This window comes from Suncus etruscus, chromosome 3, assembly GCF_024139225.1.
Source record: "Suncus etruscus isolate mSunEtr1 chromosome 3, mSunEtr1.pri.cur, whole genome shotgun sequence".
Classification (NCBI taxonomy): Eukaryota; Metazoa; Chordata; class Mammalia; order Eulipotyphla; family Soricidae; genus Suncus; species Suncus etruscus.
Window position 1 is genome coordinate 128,942,452 of NC_064850.1, and position 19,738 is coordinate 128,962,189.

Consider the following 19,738-nt stretch of genomic DNA (forward strand, 5'->3'; position numbering starts at 1 on the left):
TCAGTTAAGAGATACAGAGTGGCAAAATGGATCAAAAAGCAAAAGCCAACATTCTGCTGCCTACAAGAACACATCTAAATAGTCAGAACAAATATAGACTCAAAATAAAAGGCTGGAGGAAAATCATCCAAGCGAACAACTCCCTTAAAAAAGTTGGAGTGGCCATATTAATATCAGATGACACAAACTTTCGACTCAGAAAAGTTATAAGGGATAAAGGTGGTCTTTTCACATTAATCAAAGAAATTTAAAATGATTTTGATTTTATGTTGACCAGTATTTGTGAATATCAAAATTATCTTGTTAATAAAACTGATATATTTACCAGATCAACTGATCAAAATATTCAATTATCAATTTCACTTTCTATGTATTACATAAGTGGCAAGCCAGAATTGTGAAAGTTGTGAAATGAGTAAATACTCTATAACAATCTTAAAAGTGCCTATTTGTGTCTTTCTTGAAGAGTTCCCTTTTTTTTTCATTTTTTGTTTTTTGGGCCACACCTGGCGGTGCTCAGGGGTTACTCCTGGCTATCTGCTCAGAAATAGCTCCTAGCAGGCACGGGGAACCATATGGGATGCCAGGATTTGAACCAACCACCTTGGGTCCTGGGTAGGTTGCTTACAAGGCAAACACTGCTATGCTATCACTCCGGCCCCAAGAGTTACCTTTTTAAAGCACTTTTCTAATGCAGCTCTTAAGAGTTTTTTAAAGCGCTTTTCTTTTTTTTTTTTTTTTTTTGTGGTTTTTGGGTCACACCCGGCAGTGCTCAGGGGTTATTCCTGGCTCCAGGCTCAGAAATTGCTCCTGGCAGGCATGGGGGACCATATGGGGCGCCGGGATTCAAACCGATGACCTCCTGCATGAAAGGCAAACGCCTTACCTCCATGCTATCTCTCCGGCCCCCTTAAAGCGCTTTTCTAATGCAGCTCTTAAGAGTTTTTTCCTACTATAATTCTCAATCAGGAAAGCAAAACTGGCTGTGAGAATAATTTTTAAGATAGTTCAATTCTTCTTTTTTTCTAAATCAGTGCATCACTGCAAAGTAAAAATTCCATTGATACCTTAAAAGTGGGAACTGAGAGCTGCTCGAAGGAAGATGAGCTTTCTTCACTGGTTGGGGTATCCAGATCAAGAGGGCGGTGCAAGGATGACTTGGAGGTTCTCTTAGTGGCTGGGTGCTTTACAGACCAGTTAGCCACCTGGAACTGAGTTAGGTACGTCTGATAGCAGCTCAGCACAGGCTGTGGAGGAGGAGCATGCTCAATCTCTGTGCTTTTATCACCTTCCAAAACATATACATGTTCAATGACATCATCATCCCCACCTAAGGCAGAAACAAAGGATGCCTGTGATGGGTGGGCTCGAAATGGCAATGAGCGGGGGTCCTGGATGCTTTCTCCATGGCCAGTGAGGGGCCCTTCCACGCTGTGGTATATGGAACCTCTACTATAGTCCATCTGCTGAGCCTGCTTTTTCTTCCTTTTTCTCCCTGGGTACGTTCCAGGGCCTTCATCACTGCTAATGGGCTCAAACTCCTCAGCTGCAGAAAAGTAGGCTTCACTGTCAGCCACAGACATGCTGGAGTCCATGGATCGGTATTGGTGAAATGAGTTCGAGTCGGCTGATGGTGTGTATGGGAAAGACCCAAAGCTCCTTCTCTGCTTTGGTGAGTCTAAGACATTCTCATCACTCCTAGAGACATCACTGCTAAACTGGACCCCAACTGTTACAGGCTGCTTGTCACCGTAGAAAGCAGCAGTGAGGCTCTTGGTGCTTCCAAGTCGGGTGGAACACACTGAAGCCTGCCGCTTCAAGGGAGATCTCAGAGGAGACTGACCCACCAGCTTGTCCTGAGTGTTGTTGGGAGACACAGGGCTATTCACAGACATTTCTGTAGGAACACTGAAAGAGAAAGCAAAGTCGGTGCTGAATATCACATAACAAACTCCAAATACAGCTGGAAAAAAATCATCAAATCCTTAGAAAATGTATAACTATTTTTACAAGTAAAGGAAAGTCTAATAATTTATACATCTATACAAAGTAGAAAATAGGAATATGTGTCCATAACCTACAGGGTTCAACATAAACTGGCAGTTTAACACAATAACTGAGAAAATAAAAATCTGAGAAAATTATGGTATAAGCTTCTATCTATAATCTATATGAATGCATGCTAAAAGGGTTTTTCCACACCCTTTACAAGATTGTCCAATGAAACAGAGGAATTTTGAATAAATGAAAAATTCTAGAGGAGAAAAAAGTCAGAGCCCATATACCACCAAGTATGCATCCAATTAAAATTATTTTTAAATTAAAAATAAAAATCTGAGTCATAGATGATCACTAAAGCCAAAAAAACATTGAATCTGTCAAGGGAAAAGGTGAAAAGAGAGTGAAGACCAAGGACAAACAGTGACAGCAGTGTGTACAAATACAATAATGGAGGGAAAAGTCATACAATTTGCTACTACCAATATGAATCTGGAAAGTATCATATTGAGTGAAATTACTCTGAGGGAAAGGACAGACACAGAATATCTCTCTCAAATGTGAGTTTTAAGAAACATAGTATGGAACAGCAAAAGCCAAAAGGCAACAGTCAGAGAAGGGACAGGACACTGGTGGAAAAAAGTGGTCACTGGAGAAGAACCAGGTGATGAAAGGAGGTATAGAACGCCTACCACAGAAACAGCCTGGGGAACAGGAGGGTAACTGGAAAAGATTTAAGGATTGATATTGGTACACTGTAACACTGGAACTCAATTATAACTTGGAAACTTTGTAACTAATGCAATTAAAATTGAAATTATATACACAACACACACATATTTATATTTACTCCTGGTTCTGCTCTCAGAAATCATACCTGGCAGGCTCAGGGGACCATATGGGCTAGAGAGATAGCAAAGGGGTAGGGCGTTTGCCTTTCATGCAGCCAATCCAGGACGGAAGGTGGTTTGAATCCTGGCATTCCATATGGTCCCCGGTGCCTTCCAGGAGTGATTTCTGAGCATAGAGCCAAGAGTAACTCCTGAGTGCCACCGGGTGTGACCCAAAAACAAAACAAAACAAAACAAAAAGAATTTTTTAAAAAAGAGTCTGAGAGGGGCCGGAGAGATAGCATGGAGGTAGGGCGTTTGCCTTTCATGCAGAAGGTCATCGGTTCAAATCCCGGCGTCCCATATGGTCCCCTGTGCCTGCCAGGAGCAATTTCTGAGCATGGAGCCAGAAGTAACCCCTGAGCACTGCCGGGTGTGACCCAAAAGCCACAAAAAAAAAAAAAAAAAAAAAGAGTCTGAGAAAGAGAGCTCAGGAGGTAGGGGAAAAGTCTAGAGGAAAGTTTCCAGATATGAACACTCAAGCCTGGAATGGGCCAGAGGAAGACTGGTAGACAGCAGCCTAGAAAGCAGCATCTCATATCAGCCGCATGTAGGCTATGAGGTCACCTTCTTCATAGAGCTTTCTTAATACATATATGACTACATACTAGTTTATACTCAGAAAGACAAGCAAGTGGGCATGATCTGATGCCAGTGGTATAGTTCAGTGAGAGCATTCATCCTTCACATGAAAGAGAGTTAGATTCATCCCTAGCACACACCCCAATATCTGTATGTCCAGGAGGAGGAAAACTTGTCTGGAGTGGTTGAGAGAGAAATGTTCCTGCCACAGTTTCAAGCAGTTATAATTCTATGACACTGGGTCTGACATTCATTGAACACTCACCTGACCTGACCACCCTCTCTTCTGGCTCCATGTAGGAATTCTGTTTGAACCAAGTGGTCTTCAGCTGTGGAAGAAGGACTTCCCCTTTCCCCAGGCAGTAAGGGCTGGGCAGCACTGGAACTGCTGTTCTCCTCAGAGGAGGAGGAGCTGTGTGATCGTAAGGGTACCTGCAGACTTAGGTGCTGAGCTTTCCTCTCCACTTCATGTCCCATGGACTTGGCTTCCCATTCTTTCTTCTTCATATTACCTACATACAATCACACGGCTTCTGTGAATAATTTAAAAACCTACAGAAGTTGTTAGATGACATAGGTCAAGTCCCTAAGGGAAATCATTTTAGGAAAATCATTTTTTTTTAATAAGCTCCAAATTGAAGAAAATATGTGAATAACCTCCCCCCTTATATTTACTTAAGCAACATGCTTAAAAACATGTCTGTAGCTGGGTTTCAGTCATAAAAAGTACAGCCCCCTTCACCAGTGCAACCTTCCTGCAATGGGGGCGGGAAAGAAAATCACTTTCAAAATAAACAATTATCAAACATTGCAGGGCAATATAATTTCCCACAGAAAGACAGACTCTAAGTACAAAGACAAAGCTTCCTTTAAATCATTGAAAAATTTCTAAAAATTAATACTGTACAAAACCACTACATATCTTTACTGTAGATAGCCTATTTTAAACATTTTGCCTGACTTACAACATTAATATATAAGCATACATTTTAAACCATTTTTGCACAATAAATTAAATATTCAATTGACAACACACAATAAATGAAGACTGTAAAATGAAACCTCTGTCAACCAGGTGTTCCAGCCTTCTCAGCTGGTCTGCCAGTGGCCAGGTTCCGTGCAGAATCAGTTATTGCTCCATTTGATGTTACATGTCCTTGACTTTTTTTGGTTTTGCTTTGGGGACCATACTTGCTGATACTCAAGGCTTACTCTGGGCTCTACACTCAAAGATCATTCAAGCAAGGCTTGAGGGGAGCATAGAAAGTGCCAGGAACCAGACCCAAGTCAGCTGTGTGCAAGGCAAGCACTCTATCTGCTGTACTATCATCAAGCCTGCCCCTACATGTCCTCTTTAATCTGGGGTATTTCCTCAGCTTTTCCTCATAGTCCTACAATGTGCTGAGTACTCAGTGGGGAAGGAAGAGATTAACCCATGGCGGTCTAGATCCAAGCAAGATCTCTTGCTAACTTCTGTCATACTTTTATTACACAAGAACGTAGAACCCTCCAAGTTGGAGAAAACATCTAAATAGAACACAGCTCCAAATAAACTTAAGGGGTAAAAAGACTTAAAAATTTATAAATGATTAATATTATGTCATTCTATAACCATAAAAGTAAAAATCAAGTCAACAGAAATACAAAGAAAATAGACCTGGCTCACTTTCTTAGTGATAGACATCAGTGCTCAGCAATCTACCACTGAAGCCTTCCAATTGCCCCTGCTATCCGTCCTGACATCACACTGCCAATGTACCACTGCCAGAAAATTCAACTATAAGAAAAGACCAACTCTCATGCTCCTGCATTTTCTATCTTCTTTTGTGTTTTTTGTTGTTGTTGTTGTTGTTGTTTTGTTTTTGGGTCACACCTGGCAACGCACAGGGGTTACTCCTGGCTCTCCGCTCAGAAATTGCTCCTGGCAGGCATGGGGAACCATATGGGATGCCGGGATTTGAACCACCATCCTTCTGCATGCAAGGCAAAACGTCTTACCTCCATGCTATCTCTCTGGTCCCTACATTTTATTTCTTGAGTGTGCAGCAACCTATGTTCTCTAAGGTACTTAGAGAAATACTATATAAATAGTACAGTATACACTAAAGGTCACCTATCCTAATCATACCAAACTCTTGTATTTGAGTTACCCTACAGGTTCTCAGTAATGACATTTCTCTTCCATACAATGGTCAATTTCAGAGATAAGGTGACTATTTTATCAAAACAGGTGGTAACATGACTGCAAACAATTACTATTAATGAGTTTCCTTTTAAACTTATAAAATAACTGTGTCCTTGAGCAAAGCTGCTCCTAGAAGTATCTGTGGAAGCTGTGTTCTAGGAAACTGATAATTAAATAAGAAATATTTAAAATAGGGGCCGGAGTAGTGGCGCAAGCAGTAGAGCGTTTGCTTTGCACACGATAATCTAGGATTGACTGTGGTTCCATCCCCAGCATCCCATATGGTCCCCCAAGCCAGGAGCAATTTCTGAATGCATAGCCAGAAGTAACATCTCAGCATCACCAGGTTTGGCCCAAAATGAAAAATAATTAAAATAACCTTGGCTAGTAAAATCACATAAGTTAACAATAAGAGACCTACACAGTCTCCCTACTACCTCATAGAATTCTAAAACTGATAAGGTGGATGGAGCCCTATCTGTAAGGCTGCTTAGAAATTATTTGAATGGCACTGATTTCCCCCTCAGTGCCAGTGGACATGATCACCAGAGCTGAACATAAGTGGCTATGTGCTACATTACCTTCAACAACCTTGGGGATCTCTTTAGTAATGATCCACTCTCCGGGGTGTAGTAGGGACTGTCCATAATACAAGTCAGACTCTGCACTTGTGCTGGAGAAGGCAGAGCTGCTGGATGGAGTCAGCTCTTCCAGTCGGAAGAAGTCAAGGCCTGTTCCAGTGCCACCAAAGAACCTGCAGCCACCAAGACAACCACACTTGTTCTTGCATCTCTTGTTCCTCAAGGTGTCCTCTGGCCACAAAAACCACAATCTAGGCAAAAGACAGGACAAATAAAGAGAACATGGAACTCTTTAAGAAATGAAAAGCATATGAAAGACCAATATCAATTTTTTGTTTTGTTTTGTTGTGTGGTTTTTGTTTTTGGTAACACCCAGTGTTCTTAGGGGTTACTCCTGCCACTGTGCTTAGAGATCATTCCTGACAGTGCTTGGGGACCAGATGGGATGTTGGGGATGGAACTTGATGGATGGGGATGAACTTGTTGGGGATGGACCAGATGGGATGTTGGGGATGGCTGCATGTAAGACAAGCACCTTGCCTGCTGTACTCTCTCTGGTTCCTCCTCTATTTTTAAGTAAAATTTCAGATTTTATTCTTTTCCTTTTTGGTCTTTGGGCCACACCCGGTGGTGCTCAAGGGTTACTCCTGGCTCTGCACTCAAAAATTGCCCCTGGCAGGCTTGGAGAAACATATGGGATGCTGGGAATCCTTCCTGAGTTGTTCTTGGGTCAGCTGTGTGCAAAGTGAATGAATGTCCTACTGCTGTACTATAGCTATGGCTCTGATTTTACTTTATTTTTAAAGTAAGCATGCAATTTACCCTGAGGGAGACTGGGATAGAAAGTCACCCTGTTATTTTTATTTGAGTCCTCCCTCCTGACTGTGAAAAGGTAAATCTGATTCATTTCTCACTAGAGAGAGAAAACACAGTCTCTAGACAGCTGAGAAAGCCACAAAGGAGGCATGAAGTGAGAAAGTGAGAGTGAGATAAATGTAGTGAGAGGGAAAAGAGGGAGAGAGAGAGGTAGAGAGAGAGACAGAGAAACAGAGAGAAAGAGGTATACATGTGAGGGTATATCAACTTTACAAAACATTTTTGGGAACAGTAATCTAAACTAATTTCACTGCTGAAATATAGGCTTAGAAACACATCAGAAAGTGTTATTTCTACCAAAACACATCATCACACAAGATAAGTCATGCTCAGTAATAACTCCTGGGTCTGTATTCAGGAATCACTCCTGGCAGTGCTCAGAGGACCATATGAGATGCTGGGGATCAAACCCAGGTTGGCCATGTGTAAGGCAAACTCCCTACCCGCTGTATTATCACTCTACTATTCAAAGTACTTTTATTCTAGTTTTCACAGTAGGGTTCCCTTATTGATGAATAGTGATTTCATTTCAAAACAGCAATCATTCTTTTCTTTCCCCACTGTTTTTTTTTTATTTGGGGACTATACCCTGTCACGTATGTTCAAGGACTATTCTTGCCTCTGCCATGCAGTGACTCCTGGTGGCACGAGGGGGAGGGGTGGGGTGGCAGAGTCATATGTAGTGCTGATGATCAATCCAGGGTGGCTGCATGCAAGTCAAATGCCTTAATCCCTATACTCTCTGTCTCTCCAGTCCCACTACAGCCAGTCTTAATCTCCATTTTACCTCTTAGTTCGGACATCATGAGTTTCCAGGAAATGCCTCTGTGCTTCATGTTTAGAATGGTGATCAGCAGCTAATGCAATGTCAACAGTAATAAGTCCTAAGTTAACTGACCCAGCTTCAAGCCAATAGGCCCTCCGTAAAACTGCAGGCTGCAGTCCAACTCTGGGATTATTTAATTGTTCAATATATTGTCTCACTTGAAAATCCTGAATTGCTGCACTTATTCCTTCACCAACCGACTGATTATGGAGATTACAGTTTGCAACTCGAATAGCACCCATCTATAGGTGAAGAGGAGACAAAATTGTAATTTCAATATTTTTAAGCAATTTCTAATAAACTACAAAATAATTACTTCAAATGCAACAAAGAGAAAGGAATGAAAGATATAGAAAAATTGCAACAGAATACATATTCACTAATATAAAAAGATGAAAAGAACTTAAATCTAAAAGAAAACTAGAGAAAAGGGAAAGATGTTAGAAGAGTGATTAACTGAAGAAAGATAGAAATTTGACATGGCTTACATAGTTTTATCCGGAACTGATAAAGTAAAGGTGGCAAAGGAATATTTCCAGAACCTAAACAGGCACTAAAAAATTTCAGAAACAGGTCTGTGACGCACACAGGCAGAGAAGATGCCTCACATGTGTAAGGCCCTGAGTTCAACCCTTAGACTGCATGCCCTCCCCTCTCAGGAGCCACTAGGAAGAGGGGCACTGCCAGGAATATCCATTGGCCCCTCCCTTTCCACCCTTGTGACCCAGTTAAAAACTAAACCTGGAAAGCATTTAAATAAAAATCCCTTAAAAGCATTACCTAGCAATGTACCTCCCAGGCATTAAACTGTTATAATCATCTAGCTGAAATTAAAAAACAAAAAAACAACCAATAGTGAAAATACTCTATGAAGTCATTCTGAAGACAATAAGAGAAAAGCAAAAACACAGAAAACTATCTCTTAAACTTTCCTATTCATTATTCCTATCTACCTGAGAAATTTTTACATGATAACTGGCACATACAAAAGATAAACAAATCAAGCATTTAACAACAATAAAACTAATTTATTTTAAAACAAATTTCTCAAACATCCATATTTGGTTGGTAACACACCCATGAGGTTCCTACCCACAGTGTATGTAAGCAGCTAGGCTCTAGTATAATTAAAATGGCAACTCTGCTACAAAGGAAAAGACTCCTATATACCTTTATATTTGTTGCACAGCCATGCTCCACAATATAAATATCAGCTCCATCAACTGCTACACGAGTCATGGTATACTTCAGATCATCTGAAGTTGGGCAAGGCCCAGGAATACAACTCAGCTACAATGAAAAGGGATTACATATTTAACTTATCATGTTTGTGATACTTACTTAAGTCACCTTAATGAAATAAGTAAATTATATACATACATTTTTTATTTGTGCAAAGGTAGGGATTTGTGCTAGCCTGTTGAGAACTCAGCTGTTCTCAGGTCATACTCCTGGCCCTGTACTTAATCTTTAAGCATGTGTAAATTAACTATAAGAAATAAACTAGCTAAAATGTGTGCATGAAAAAACCAATTCCTGGAAGTCTAGAAAAAAATATTTTTTCATCAATTTAAGATAATTCTCTTACTGTTAATAAACAACAGTTAGATTTTTTGGAACAAAAAATTAAAAACAGGAGGCTGGGAGCTAGCATGGAAGTAAGGCGTTTGCCTTTCATGCAGAAGGTCGGTGGTTCGAATCCTGGCATCCCATATGGTCCCCTGAGCCTGCCAGGAGCGATTTCTGAACGTAGAGCCAGAAGTAACCCCTGAGCACTGCCGGGTGTAACCCAAAAACAAACAAACAAAAAAAAATTAAAAGCAAAATGAATTATTTTCAATTCACAGTAACATGCAAGAAAATGCAATTTGTATAATAAAATAGGGAGAAGGAAAGACAACAAGGAAAGAAACTACTAGTTCCCCAAATCATGAGAAAGAATATTTACTTTAAAACAACATCCTTCGGGACCGGAGAGGTAGCATAGAGGTAGGGTGTTTGCCTTGCATGCAAAAGGACCATGGTTCAAATCCTGGCTTCCCATATGGTCCCCTGTGCCTACCAGGAGCGATTTCTGAGCTCAGAGTCAGGAGTAACCCCTGAGCACTGCTGGGTGTGACCCAAAAACAAAAAACAAAACAAAAAAAACAACATCCTGCAGGACCAAAGCAATAGTACAATGGGTAGGGCACTTGCCTTGCACACCACTGACCCAGGTTGGATTCCACACCCCATATGGTCCCCCAAGCCTTTCCAGGAGTGACTGACGCCTGACCAAAAATAGAGCTAAAAACAAGTCCTGAGCACTGCCAACTTTGGCCCTAAACAGTACTCCATGCTTTACTGCAATGCACAAGGTCTTTGGGATCACTGGTTCCTGTCAACAACCCTGGAGAGGGACCTGTCCACCTCTCCATTCAGGTAACAGTGATGGGAAAGAAAGCATCAGGAAGCTTGCTTATCATGGGGCCATTCCAGAGGAATGGAACTAAACCTTCCTATCTTGATTCTACAGCAACCACATCTCAGGGAATCTGTGTCATTCATGCAGAAAGACAGGAGTGTCAGCATGAATACAATGAAAAAGGAGCAATTTCAGGGCCAGGGAATAGAACAGCAGATAAAAGACTTTCTTTGCATGTAGGATTTGGATTTGATCCCTAGCATTGCATATGGTCTCCTGTCCCTGGGAGTGACCTTTGAGCACAGTTAAAAATAAGCCTTGTGGGACCAGAGAGATAGCATGGAAGAAAGGCATCTGCCTTGCATGCAGAAGGTTGGTGGTTCTAATCCTGGCATCCTGAGCCTGCCAGGAGTGATTTCTGATCATAGAACCAGGAGTAACCACTGAGCACTCCCGGGTGTGCCCCTCCTCCCCGCAATAAATAAATAAATAAATAAATAAATAAATAAATAAATAAATAAAGCAAGCCCTGAGCACCACTGGATATGACTCAAAACCCAAAACAACAACAAAAAAAAAATGCAAGTTCCACACATCATCATGTAACTGAGAATATATGTTTTAATGAAATTCCTTATTTTAAACAAATGACTGGTTAAAACTCTGTAAAGTAATATGCTAAGAACCTGGACGAAAGGGATCACTTCAGGCTCCATACATGAGATATAAAAATGGTGTCTCAACCTTCCTTTTTTTTTTTTTAACTTTTCTTTTAAAAGATATTCATAGGGTGGGGCCAGAGTGGTGGCACAGCAGTAAGGTGTTTGCCTTGCACGCTGCTGACCTAGGATGGACTGCGGTTTTATTCTCTGCATCCCATATGGTCCCCCAAGCCAGGAGCAATTTCTGAGCACATAGCCAGGAGTAACCCCTGAGCGTCACCGGGTGTGGCCCCCCAAAAACAAAACAAAACCACCACCACCACCACAACAACAACAAAAGAACAAAAAGTAAATATTCATAAGGGGCCATAGAGAGATTACAGAAGGTAAGGCATTTATTTGCCTTGTATGCAGTCAACTAGGTTTGATCCTTAGCATCCTATATGGTTCCCTGAGTACTATCAGGAGTATTTCCTATGTGCCCCTATCAGGGGCAGAAGTAACCCCTGAATATTGCTGGATGTGGCCAAAAATAAAAATAAATATTTTTAAAAAAGGAAGAATCGGTAAATGCTTACAACGCCAACATATTGCTACCATACCTTGGAGTCACAGAACCGACGATCAATTCCATGCTGACAGATGATTACTGATTTTGGTCTTTCCAATTCATACTCCCGGCATACCACGTGAAAAACAAAAGTCTGTCCCCACTCCAGAAGATAGGCCAGCTACAAATAAGCAGTGGCAAGTTGAAATTATTATTAGCACACTGAAAATTATCAGAACAAAAGTTTACAATAAACAAGCTTAAGAGTGCTGAGGAATCTAAAGATTAAGTGGAATGGTAGGGTTGGGTGTAGGCTATGGTGAAGATATACAAAGGGTCACACCAATTATTGCAAACCAGGGATGCCCCACCTATCAGTGCACTCACGTTCAAGTGATGCTATATGGCTTATGGACATAACAATGCTACCTACTCTTTCAGAACACTATTTTCAAATTATGTAATATATTTCTTAAAAAGCAAAACTCTCAGATGCCCACCTGTGGTGCTGTGACCTTGGCTGTTAGACTTCCAGCCTGTACATCAATCAGCCACGCATACTCCAAGGAATCACTTCCCAGAGGAAGACCTTCTGCAGAGAACATGGCATGTGCTCTCAGCTGCAGTCCAGACAAGCTAATGTGGCCTTCCCTGAGTACCTCATCTACAGGCGGTCGCTGCTGAAACATAAGAATTAGATTATAGACATGCAGGGAAATCACAGTACAATTTCCAGGGGTGTTTCTCTCAGGGACAAAGGAAACTAAAATTTCAGGATCCATAGCTCCAAACTGAATCTCACACTTACAAAAGAGGTCTCAGTAAGCATCTTTAGTGACATTATCCACAGAGCTCAACCACAAGCTAGATAGCAAAATTCTATAAAGAACATTTATCTCAAGGTTGGGGACATGGCACAAGGGATGAAGATGTGCTTTGCTTAGGAAACCCATAGGAACCCCAAGCTCTATCCCTGGCACCACTGGCAGTTACCACCCCGACCATCCCAACCCACTCTCAACCCACCACATCTCCAGCTCTATCTCTTATCGATAAATGAAGCAATGGATAAAGTACAGTACCCAATGGGAAAGAGGCAGTATTTTATGGAAAAATATAAATAATATAATTAATATTAAAAAGAAGGAAACAAAAAAGCAAATCATGAAGATCATAATAAAACTAAATACATTTTGAGAATTATATAAATATAAAAATATATTCACAGAGAACAATTCCCATAATCACTATTAAAGAACAGAAAGTATTCCAAAGAGAAACTGCATTTTGCATGTTAAAAGTGTGAGCACATCAAGCACTTAACCATTTCAAACACAAGCCCACACACCCCTCAGTCCACCCTCCTTGAGGCATGATCCCCAACAATTCAAATTCGACAACTCTGGTTGTATGTGGTCATTGGGTTGAGACAGATGAAGGAGATTCCTCAAAATGGAGACTCTGTGTTGGTGAAAGTAAAGACACAACTTGGGGGAGGAATGTCTCTTTTGTCTTGGGCTAGTGCCATCCCAGAAAGGTTGTTTACTCCTTTTACTGACCTGCACATTCAGAGTCCTGGAGTACAGAACCGGGTACTAAACAAAGCCCACTGCTTCCCCTGAAGAAACCTTTCACAACAGGAGGCAGAACTCTACCCCAAAAAAGGAAATCTAACTCACTCCTGATCTAGATAGATTTAGGGTATCACCTACAGATTTGAAGATATGGCTCCTTCTCCAGGTGCCAGGGTAGTGCAAAGGATTCCTAGATTAAAACAATAATGTTACTGCTGAAATCTGTGTTTGTTTGGTTTGGTTTGGTTTGGTTTTTGGGCCACACCCGATGATGCTCAGGGGTGTGCTCCTGAGCATGCATTCAGAAATCACACCTGGCTTGGGGGTCCATATGGGATGCCGGGGGATCCAACTGCGGTCTGTCCTAGACTAGCACAGGCAAGGCAGACGCCTTACTCCTTGAACCATCACTCTGGCCCCTGAAACATGTGTTCATTAAACCACATTTGGGTGCAAGCCATCAGTGGTACATGCCAATGGCAAGCTAGTAGTCCCAAGGAGATGAGAGCTTAAATACTGATTATGCTTATTCCTGCAGGGTGGATACTTGGACAGGCATCCTGAAGAAATTAAAGTATTTTATAAGACTGTTACATATAATAAAAGTCTCTAATATGCCAAATATTTATATATTGATAGTTTGGGAACTAGTTAAAATAATCACTATTATGATTTTCAACAGAACTTACCAACATTTTATAAATTTTCCTTTCCATATGTGTCTTACAAAGTACTAATTTTTAATTTTTAAAAGCAATACATATAAAATGTAATTGCGGGGTTAGAGAGATAGTACAAAGGATAAGATGCTTGCCGTATATGACTGACCTTGAGCCCAGCTAAGTGTGGCCCAAACTCCAAAATAAATAAATTAAACATAATTGCTTGAGATCATGTGTAGCAAGTCAGCCCCTGAAGAGGTTGACTGATGGTGGGATGGAGGATGAGGCCTTTTTCTTCCAGCTCGGAGCACGTGTCTGCCACCCTGTCTAGCCCACAGTTCTGAGGTGAAACGGCGGGTAAACAGCTTGCAGACAGTCAGGCTCGTGGAAATATTCGCTTTATTCGGAGGACAAAACTGAAGTCCAAAGACTCAGCTTCCGTTCCAGCCAAAAAAGCCCCAGCCTTCCACAGACCCTTGTTTTTATACCCCAGAGTCAGGTACCACCCAATGGTGGGATCAGATACCAACCAATGGTGGAAGCAGAATCAGGTCCTACCCTAGGGTGGGGGCAGAATGCCAGGTCACACCCTAGGGTAGGGCACAATCACCAATCAGTTTAGGGTGAGTAACATAGTAATCCCCCAAAATATTTACATACACAACAATCATGTAAGTAGGAAACAACAGAAAGTCTTGTAACAACTCTCTCCCATGCACATCCATACAATTTCTAGAACTGTTCAAGGCTCCACACAAAGTGCTGTTTTGCAGGAACCACATTACCTGATAGTTATCACTGACAAAAACAGTCAGTGGAGAGAGGACAAGCTGCAACATGGTCTCTTTAAATCCTTTCTTCATTTCAAAACACAATCTTTCCAAGAATGCTGTCGGGCACTCAGGACCATCAGTCGTTCCATGCTAAAGTTAGGCAAAAGAATGTAATCAAGAGAGAAAAATGTAAAGACTAAAATGCACAAAACAAAAAATACATTATACTATTAAGAGATTTTTTTAAACGTACTTAAGTAAATACATAAATAAATACATAAATACATAAATAAATAAATAAATAAATAAATAAATAAATAAGCCCCCCTGTATCCCAGTAAGAACATTAGTTTTGCTAACTAGCACCAAAAGTCTAACTTGCCTTAGTGACATTTCTGCCTGTGACCCTAGATAATGATGCAGCTGGAGAGTCAGATGGGCAAAAAATCTAGCACTATCTTCTTGTCAGCCTGGTGGCAGGGGTCTGGGTCCTCTGAGAAGTGATGCCTCACTCTAAGCTAGACCCAAGGGACTCTACACAGTAAACCAGGAATCTGTATTGTATCCACTCTGGCCCAATACCATCTCTATGGTCTGACTTTATAGCTAATCCACCAAACTGGTCTAGAGTTGAAAACAGAGACTAAAAAGATAATAATTCTAGTATATCCATTGGTTTACTATAAATCCATTAACAAAGTTCTAAAGTTACAAAGAAATACAAAGATAGAGCTGAGATGAAAGAAAACCAAAAAAGAAAAAACAATGAAGAAAAGTAATAAAGCAGCTTTATGAAAACAAGTTTCAAATCTGAAGTTTGTAAATGAGTGTGTGTGAAATAGTTTTCACTGCCTGTTGAGGCTCACAACCCACTTTAATATGTGTACTCACAACAGGAAGACGCCCATGAACTCTGTGTATGTTTACAAGGACAGTAATATCCCAGGGACGCAAGCTCAGTGGGTGGATAGACTTGGCTGAAGTTTCATTCTCCATGCCCACCGCCGTCCACCCTGAGCTTGATGACGTTGACAATGACAAAACAGGACTAGAAATGACTTCTTCAAAATCCATATACATGTCATCTTCCCCAAAGTAATTTTCCTGAAATATCAATACACAAAAAATATCAAAAGTCAGCGAATAGCAACTCTTCACCATGGAGATCACAGTGTGTAAGCTAAACATCTGGAGTCCCTTCCCTCTTAGTAGACAGATATTTCTTCTGTTTTGTTTTGGAGTCATACCCAGTGATACTCAGGGCCTATGATTGGCTCTGCACATAGGGATCACTTTAGGCAGGACTCAGTGGATCACACATAACGCTGGGGGTTGAAACTGGGTCAGTTGCATGCAAGACAAGAGCCCTGACTGCTCTACTCTCTCTCCGAAGAGTCTCCAAAATGGGACACAAGAAGAGACATGCTTAAGAAACATCAACTTGGCTGCTTAGTAAATAGTCACAAAGAGCAGAGTAAGTTTCAGACATTAATAAGCAGTTATAATTCTTGATAACATTCCTCCAATTATTCTCAAAAGTTTGAAATTTGGGTATAGATGAAATTTCCAAAAATTTATAATGTTCAGTGATTTTCAACATGATTTTGTTGGAGATCTGAGACAATCTTCAGAAGAAACAGAAGAGTTCACTGAAAATCAATTTAAATAGATCCAATTAGTTAAATATTACAATTCATATATTCAAGTTGGAATATTTACTAGGAATATTGAAATACTTTCAATAATAATTTTTGGTTACCAATAACAAAAACATGCTTTATTAACAATACCAAAAATATCCTTTCACAGAGTTCATCCTGGTTTCTTATGCAGAAGTGTTTCAACTCCTTTTTTGTGGAAAGATGGGATTGGGGGTTCGGGTCTTACTCAGTGGTGTCAGGGGTTACTCCTGGCTCTGCACTCAGAAATTGCTCCTGGCAGCTCAGGGACCATATGGGATGGCAGAAATCGAAACAGGATCTGTCCGAGGTTGGACACGTGCAAGGCAAATGCTCTCCTGCTGTGCTATCACTCTGGCCCAGTGTTTTGACTCTTAATTCTTTTGCACCAGAATTTACTTTTAATTAAAATATTTCCCCCAACTGACTATGTATTTAAATTTTTGCCTATTTGAACTGTTAGTAGTAATCAAAAGTTAAAACATTCTAATAATGCTGGTACTTTATTCAATACCAGAACAAAATCTATATTTTGGTAAACTTGAAATATAGTAATTGACAAATTTATTTTCTATCTAGTGTCTGGATATCAGGTTAACATTTTAGTTTTTAATCAAGTTGTATATAAGACAGTTTTATTCCTGCATCTTCTCAATTATTTCCTCCTTGTATTTGCTCTTTTCCTTTCCTGTTTGGCGAGATTTGGCTTTGCATTCAAGTATCTTTGTGCAGTCTTTGTCCAATTTTAGCCTAGTGATAACCCCCTTACTGAAGTGAATGCCCACATAGACAGCTGTGCCATTTGCTTATTCCCACTGGACTCATTCACTGTAGATGACATATTTCTTCCTGTAAACCTGGACTACTTTGCCAATTTGCTGACCTTTGTAGAGACCTCACACAACCAGAACTTCACCATCCTTCCAGATGGACATACTACTGTTTTAGCTTCCTGCAAATGTAGGAAGGTGCATTGGAATACCTTTTATAGCTCTTGCTACAGTTAGGAAATGACTGAATTTCATTTTAGCTGTTACCTCTTCAGCAATGGACACAGAAGGAAGGAGGCAATAGGCTACTACTTACTCTATTTTTAAAAAATAATCTCTGCTGGGGAGGTGGCGCTAGAGGTAAGGCATCTGTCTACAAGCGCTTGCCTAGGACGGATGGCAGTTCGATTCCCCGACATCCCATATGGTCTTCCCAAGCCAGCAGCGATTTCTAAGCGCATAGCCAGGAATAACCTCTGAGCATCAATGGGTGTGGCCCAAAAAAGAAGAAAAACAAACAAAAAAAATAATCTCTGCTTACTAATTTTCTGTTCTAAGTCTTATGTGATAAATTTCAATGTTTAAAATTTTTTAATTAAAAAAAAAATCTCGGGGCCGGAGAGATAGCACAGTGGCGTTTACCTTGCAAGCAGCCGTCCCAGGACCAAAGGTGGTTGGTTCAAATCCCGGCGTCCCATATGGTCCCCCGTGCCTGCCAGGAGCTATTCCTGAGCAGATAGCCAGGAGTAACCCCTGAACACCACCGGGTGTGGCCCCAAAACCAAAAAAAAAAAAAAAAAAAAAAAACCTTTGTAGATTAATATAGTTTTTAAATTCTCTTGGGCCCAATGTTTAATTTGCTACTAAAATATCCACTTAATTATTTGCGACAGAAATAACTCATCAAGTTCTTTAGGAATTACTAAAATCCAATCCGAAAAAGGACATTTACTAATTTTTATTAAATGTGCCAAGTGATTTCTAATTTTTTTTTTTTGTTGTTGTGGTTTTTGGGTCACACCCGGCAGTGCTCAGCGGTTATTTCTGGCTCCAGGCTCAGAAATTACGCCTGGCAGGCACGGGGACCATATGGGGCGCCAGGATTCGAACCGATGACCTCCTGCATGAAAGGCAAACGCCTTACCTCCATGCTATCTCTCCGGCCCGATTTCTAATTATTTTAACTTAAGTAACTGTTTTACAGTAATTATTTTTTATTACCATTCCTCAACTTCAAATCCTATTCATGGTTCTTTAAAATAAATCATTACTCCCAGGTCAAACAGATAGTATATTGGGAAAGGCCCAAGCCCCATCAGAAGTGATTCAAGCCCCATTAGGAGTTATCCCTGAGCATAGAATCAAATGGAGGACAGTAAGTAACATTATTTTGTGTATTAATTATGGTTCTGACCTTATTATAGATTAAGTTAATTCACGGTGAATATGCATAAATAGCAGTTTAACTGGTGCCATAAGTAGGAGTGGAGTGGGTCACTGATTTTTAAACAGCTATAAAATACTAGCAATTAACATATTTGAAACTACTGAATATTATCAATAAAATATCCTCTTAAAATTACTAATTTCTTTACAAAGTGACTTCACCCCAATGTGAAGTCATTTTTCTTTCTTTACTAATGTTTTACACTTGCAGTGCTACTATGCCAGGCCCACAACCACAGTGCCAAGATCCTTCTACCCCAAAGTTCCTACCCCCATACATCTACTTCCATGGCATCCTGGATCATGATTCTACTTTATCTCAGTATATTTTCATTGGGAACATATAACCCTTTGTTTTATCTCTTTATATTCCATGAGTATGATTATATGGTATTTGTGTTTTTCTTTCTGATTTACTTCACAAAGTTCTCTTGTATTTCTACTATTGTACTAATCACAATGTATTGAACTAGTGTGTGTACATATATTGAACTGGTGTGTATGTATATATTATATAGATAATAAAGTTTCTCTGCTATACTCCCTCTAGCTCATTTCTTTATAATATTTGTTATTGTATCATCTATAACAACTAGCCCAATTCCTTGAACACAAATTAAAAGCAAAAAAACCAAAAACTTGGAATATGCTAAGAAAAAGAATTTGTAGTAGTATCTAGAACCACTATATATATATATATGTGTGTGTGTGTATATATACCCAATATACATATGTTAGTCTTGAAGATATATATAGATAGATACCTATATATCTCTATCTATCTATATATCTATATCTATATATATTTTTCAAGACTATCCAACTTTTCTAAATGGTGTCAATTTCAAATTAAATCTGAATTTCTTTGCTTATGCTAAGAATGACTAAATTCGGGCCCGGAGAGATAGCACAGCGGCGTTTGCCTTGCAAGCAGCCGATTCAGAACCAAAGGTGGTTGGTTCGAATCCCGGTGTCCCATATGGTCCCCCGTGCCTGCCAGGAGCTATTTCTGAGCAGACAACCAGGAGTAACCCCTGAGCACCGCCGGGTGTGGCCCAAAAACCAAAAAAGAATGACTAAATTCTTTTTTTTTTTTTTTATTTAAACAGAGTGATTAAATTCTTAAGATCCACAATGTGTCTTGGTGAGCTAGTACCTGCCTAGCAAGTATGAAGCCACAGATGTATTCTGCAATCATGCCACATTGAAGAGTGTGACCCCCGGCACTGCAGGTGTGATCCCCAGCACCACAACAAGTATGACCCTTAGCATACCATAAT

The 19,738-nt window shown here is 40.2% G+C and overlaps 1 protein-coding gene across 1 annotated transcript in view; it reads right to left on the minus strand.

Moving 5' to 3' along the window:
* Positions 1 to 19,738, minus strand: part of BLTP1 (bridge-like lipid transfer protein family member 1) — a 144,109-nt gene that overhangs the window by 96,930 nt on the left and 27,441 nt on the right. Inside the window, exons 19-27 of the mRNA XM_049769935.1 lie at positions 15,455 to 15,667; positions 14,576 to 14,713; positions 12,055 to 12,234; positions 11,607 to 11,735; positions 9,109 to 9,228; positions 7,900 to 8,180; positions 6,237 to 6,487; positions 3,736 to 3,982; positions 1,068 to 1,908 (exon numbers count right to left, since the gene is read on the minus strand). Of these exons, the coding sequence (XP_049625892.1) occupies positions 1,068 to 1,908; positions 3,736 to 3,982; positions 6,237 to 6,487; positions 7,900 to 8,180; positions 9,109 to 9,228; positions 11,607 to 11,735; positions 12,055 to 12,234; positions 14,576 to 14,713; positions 15,455 to 15,667 (2,400 nt within the window). The remainder of the gene's footprint in view (positions 1 to 1,067; positions 1,909 to 3,735; positions 3,983 to 6,236; positions 6,488 to 7,899; positions 8,181 to 9,108; positions 9,229 to 11,606; positions 11,736 to 12,054; positions 12,235 to 14,575; positions 14,714 to 15,454; positions 15,668 to 19,738) is intronic.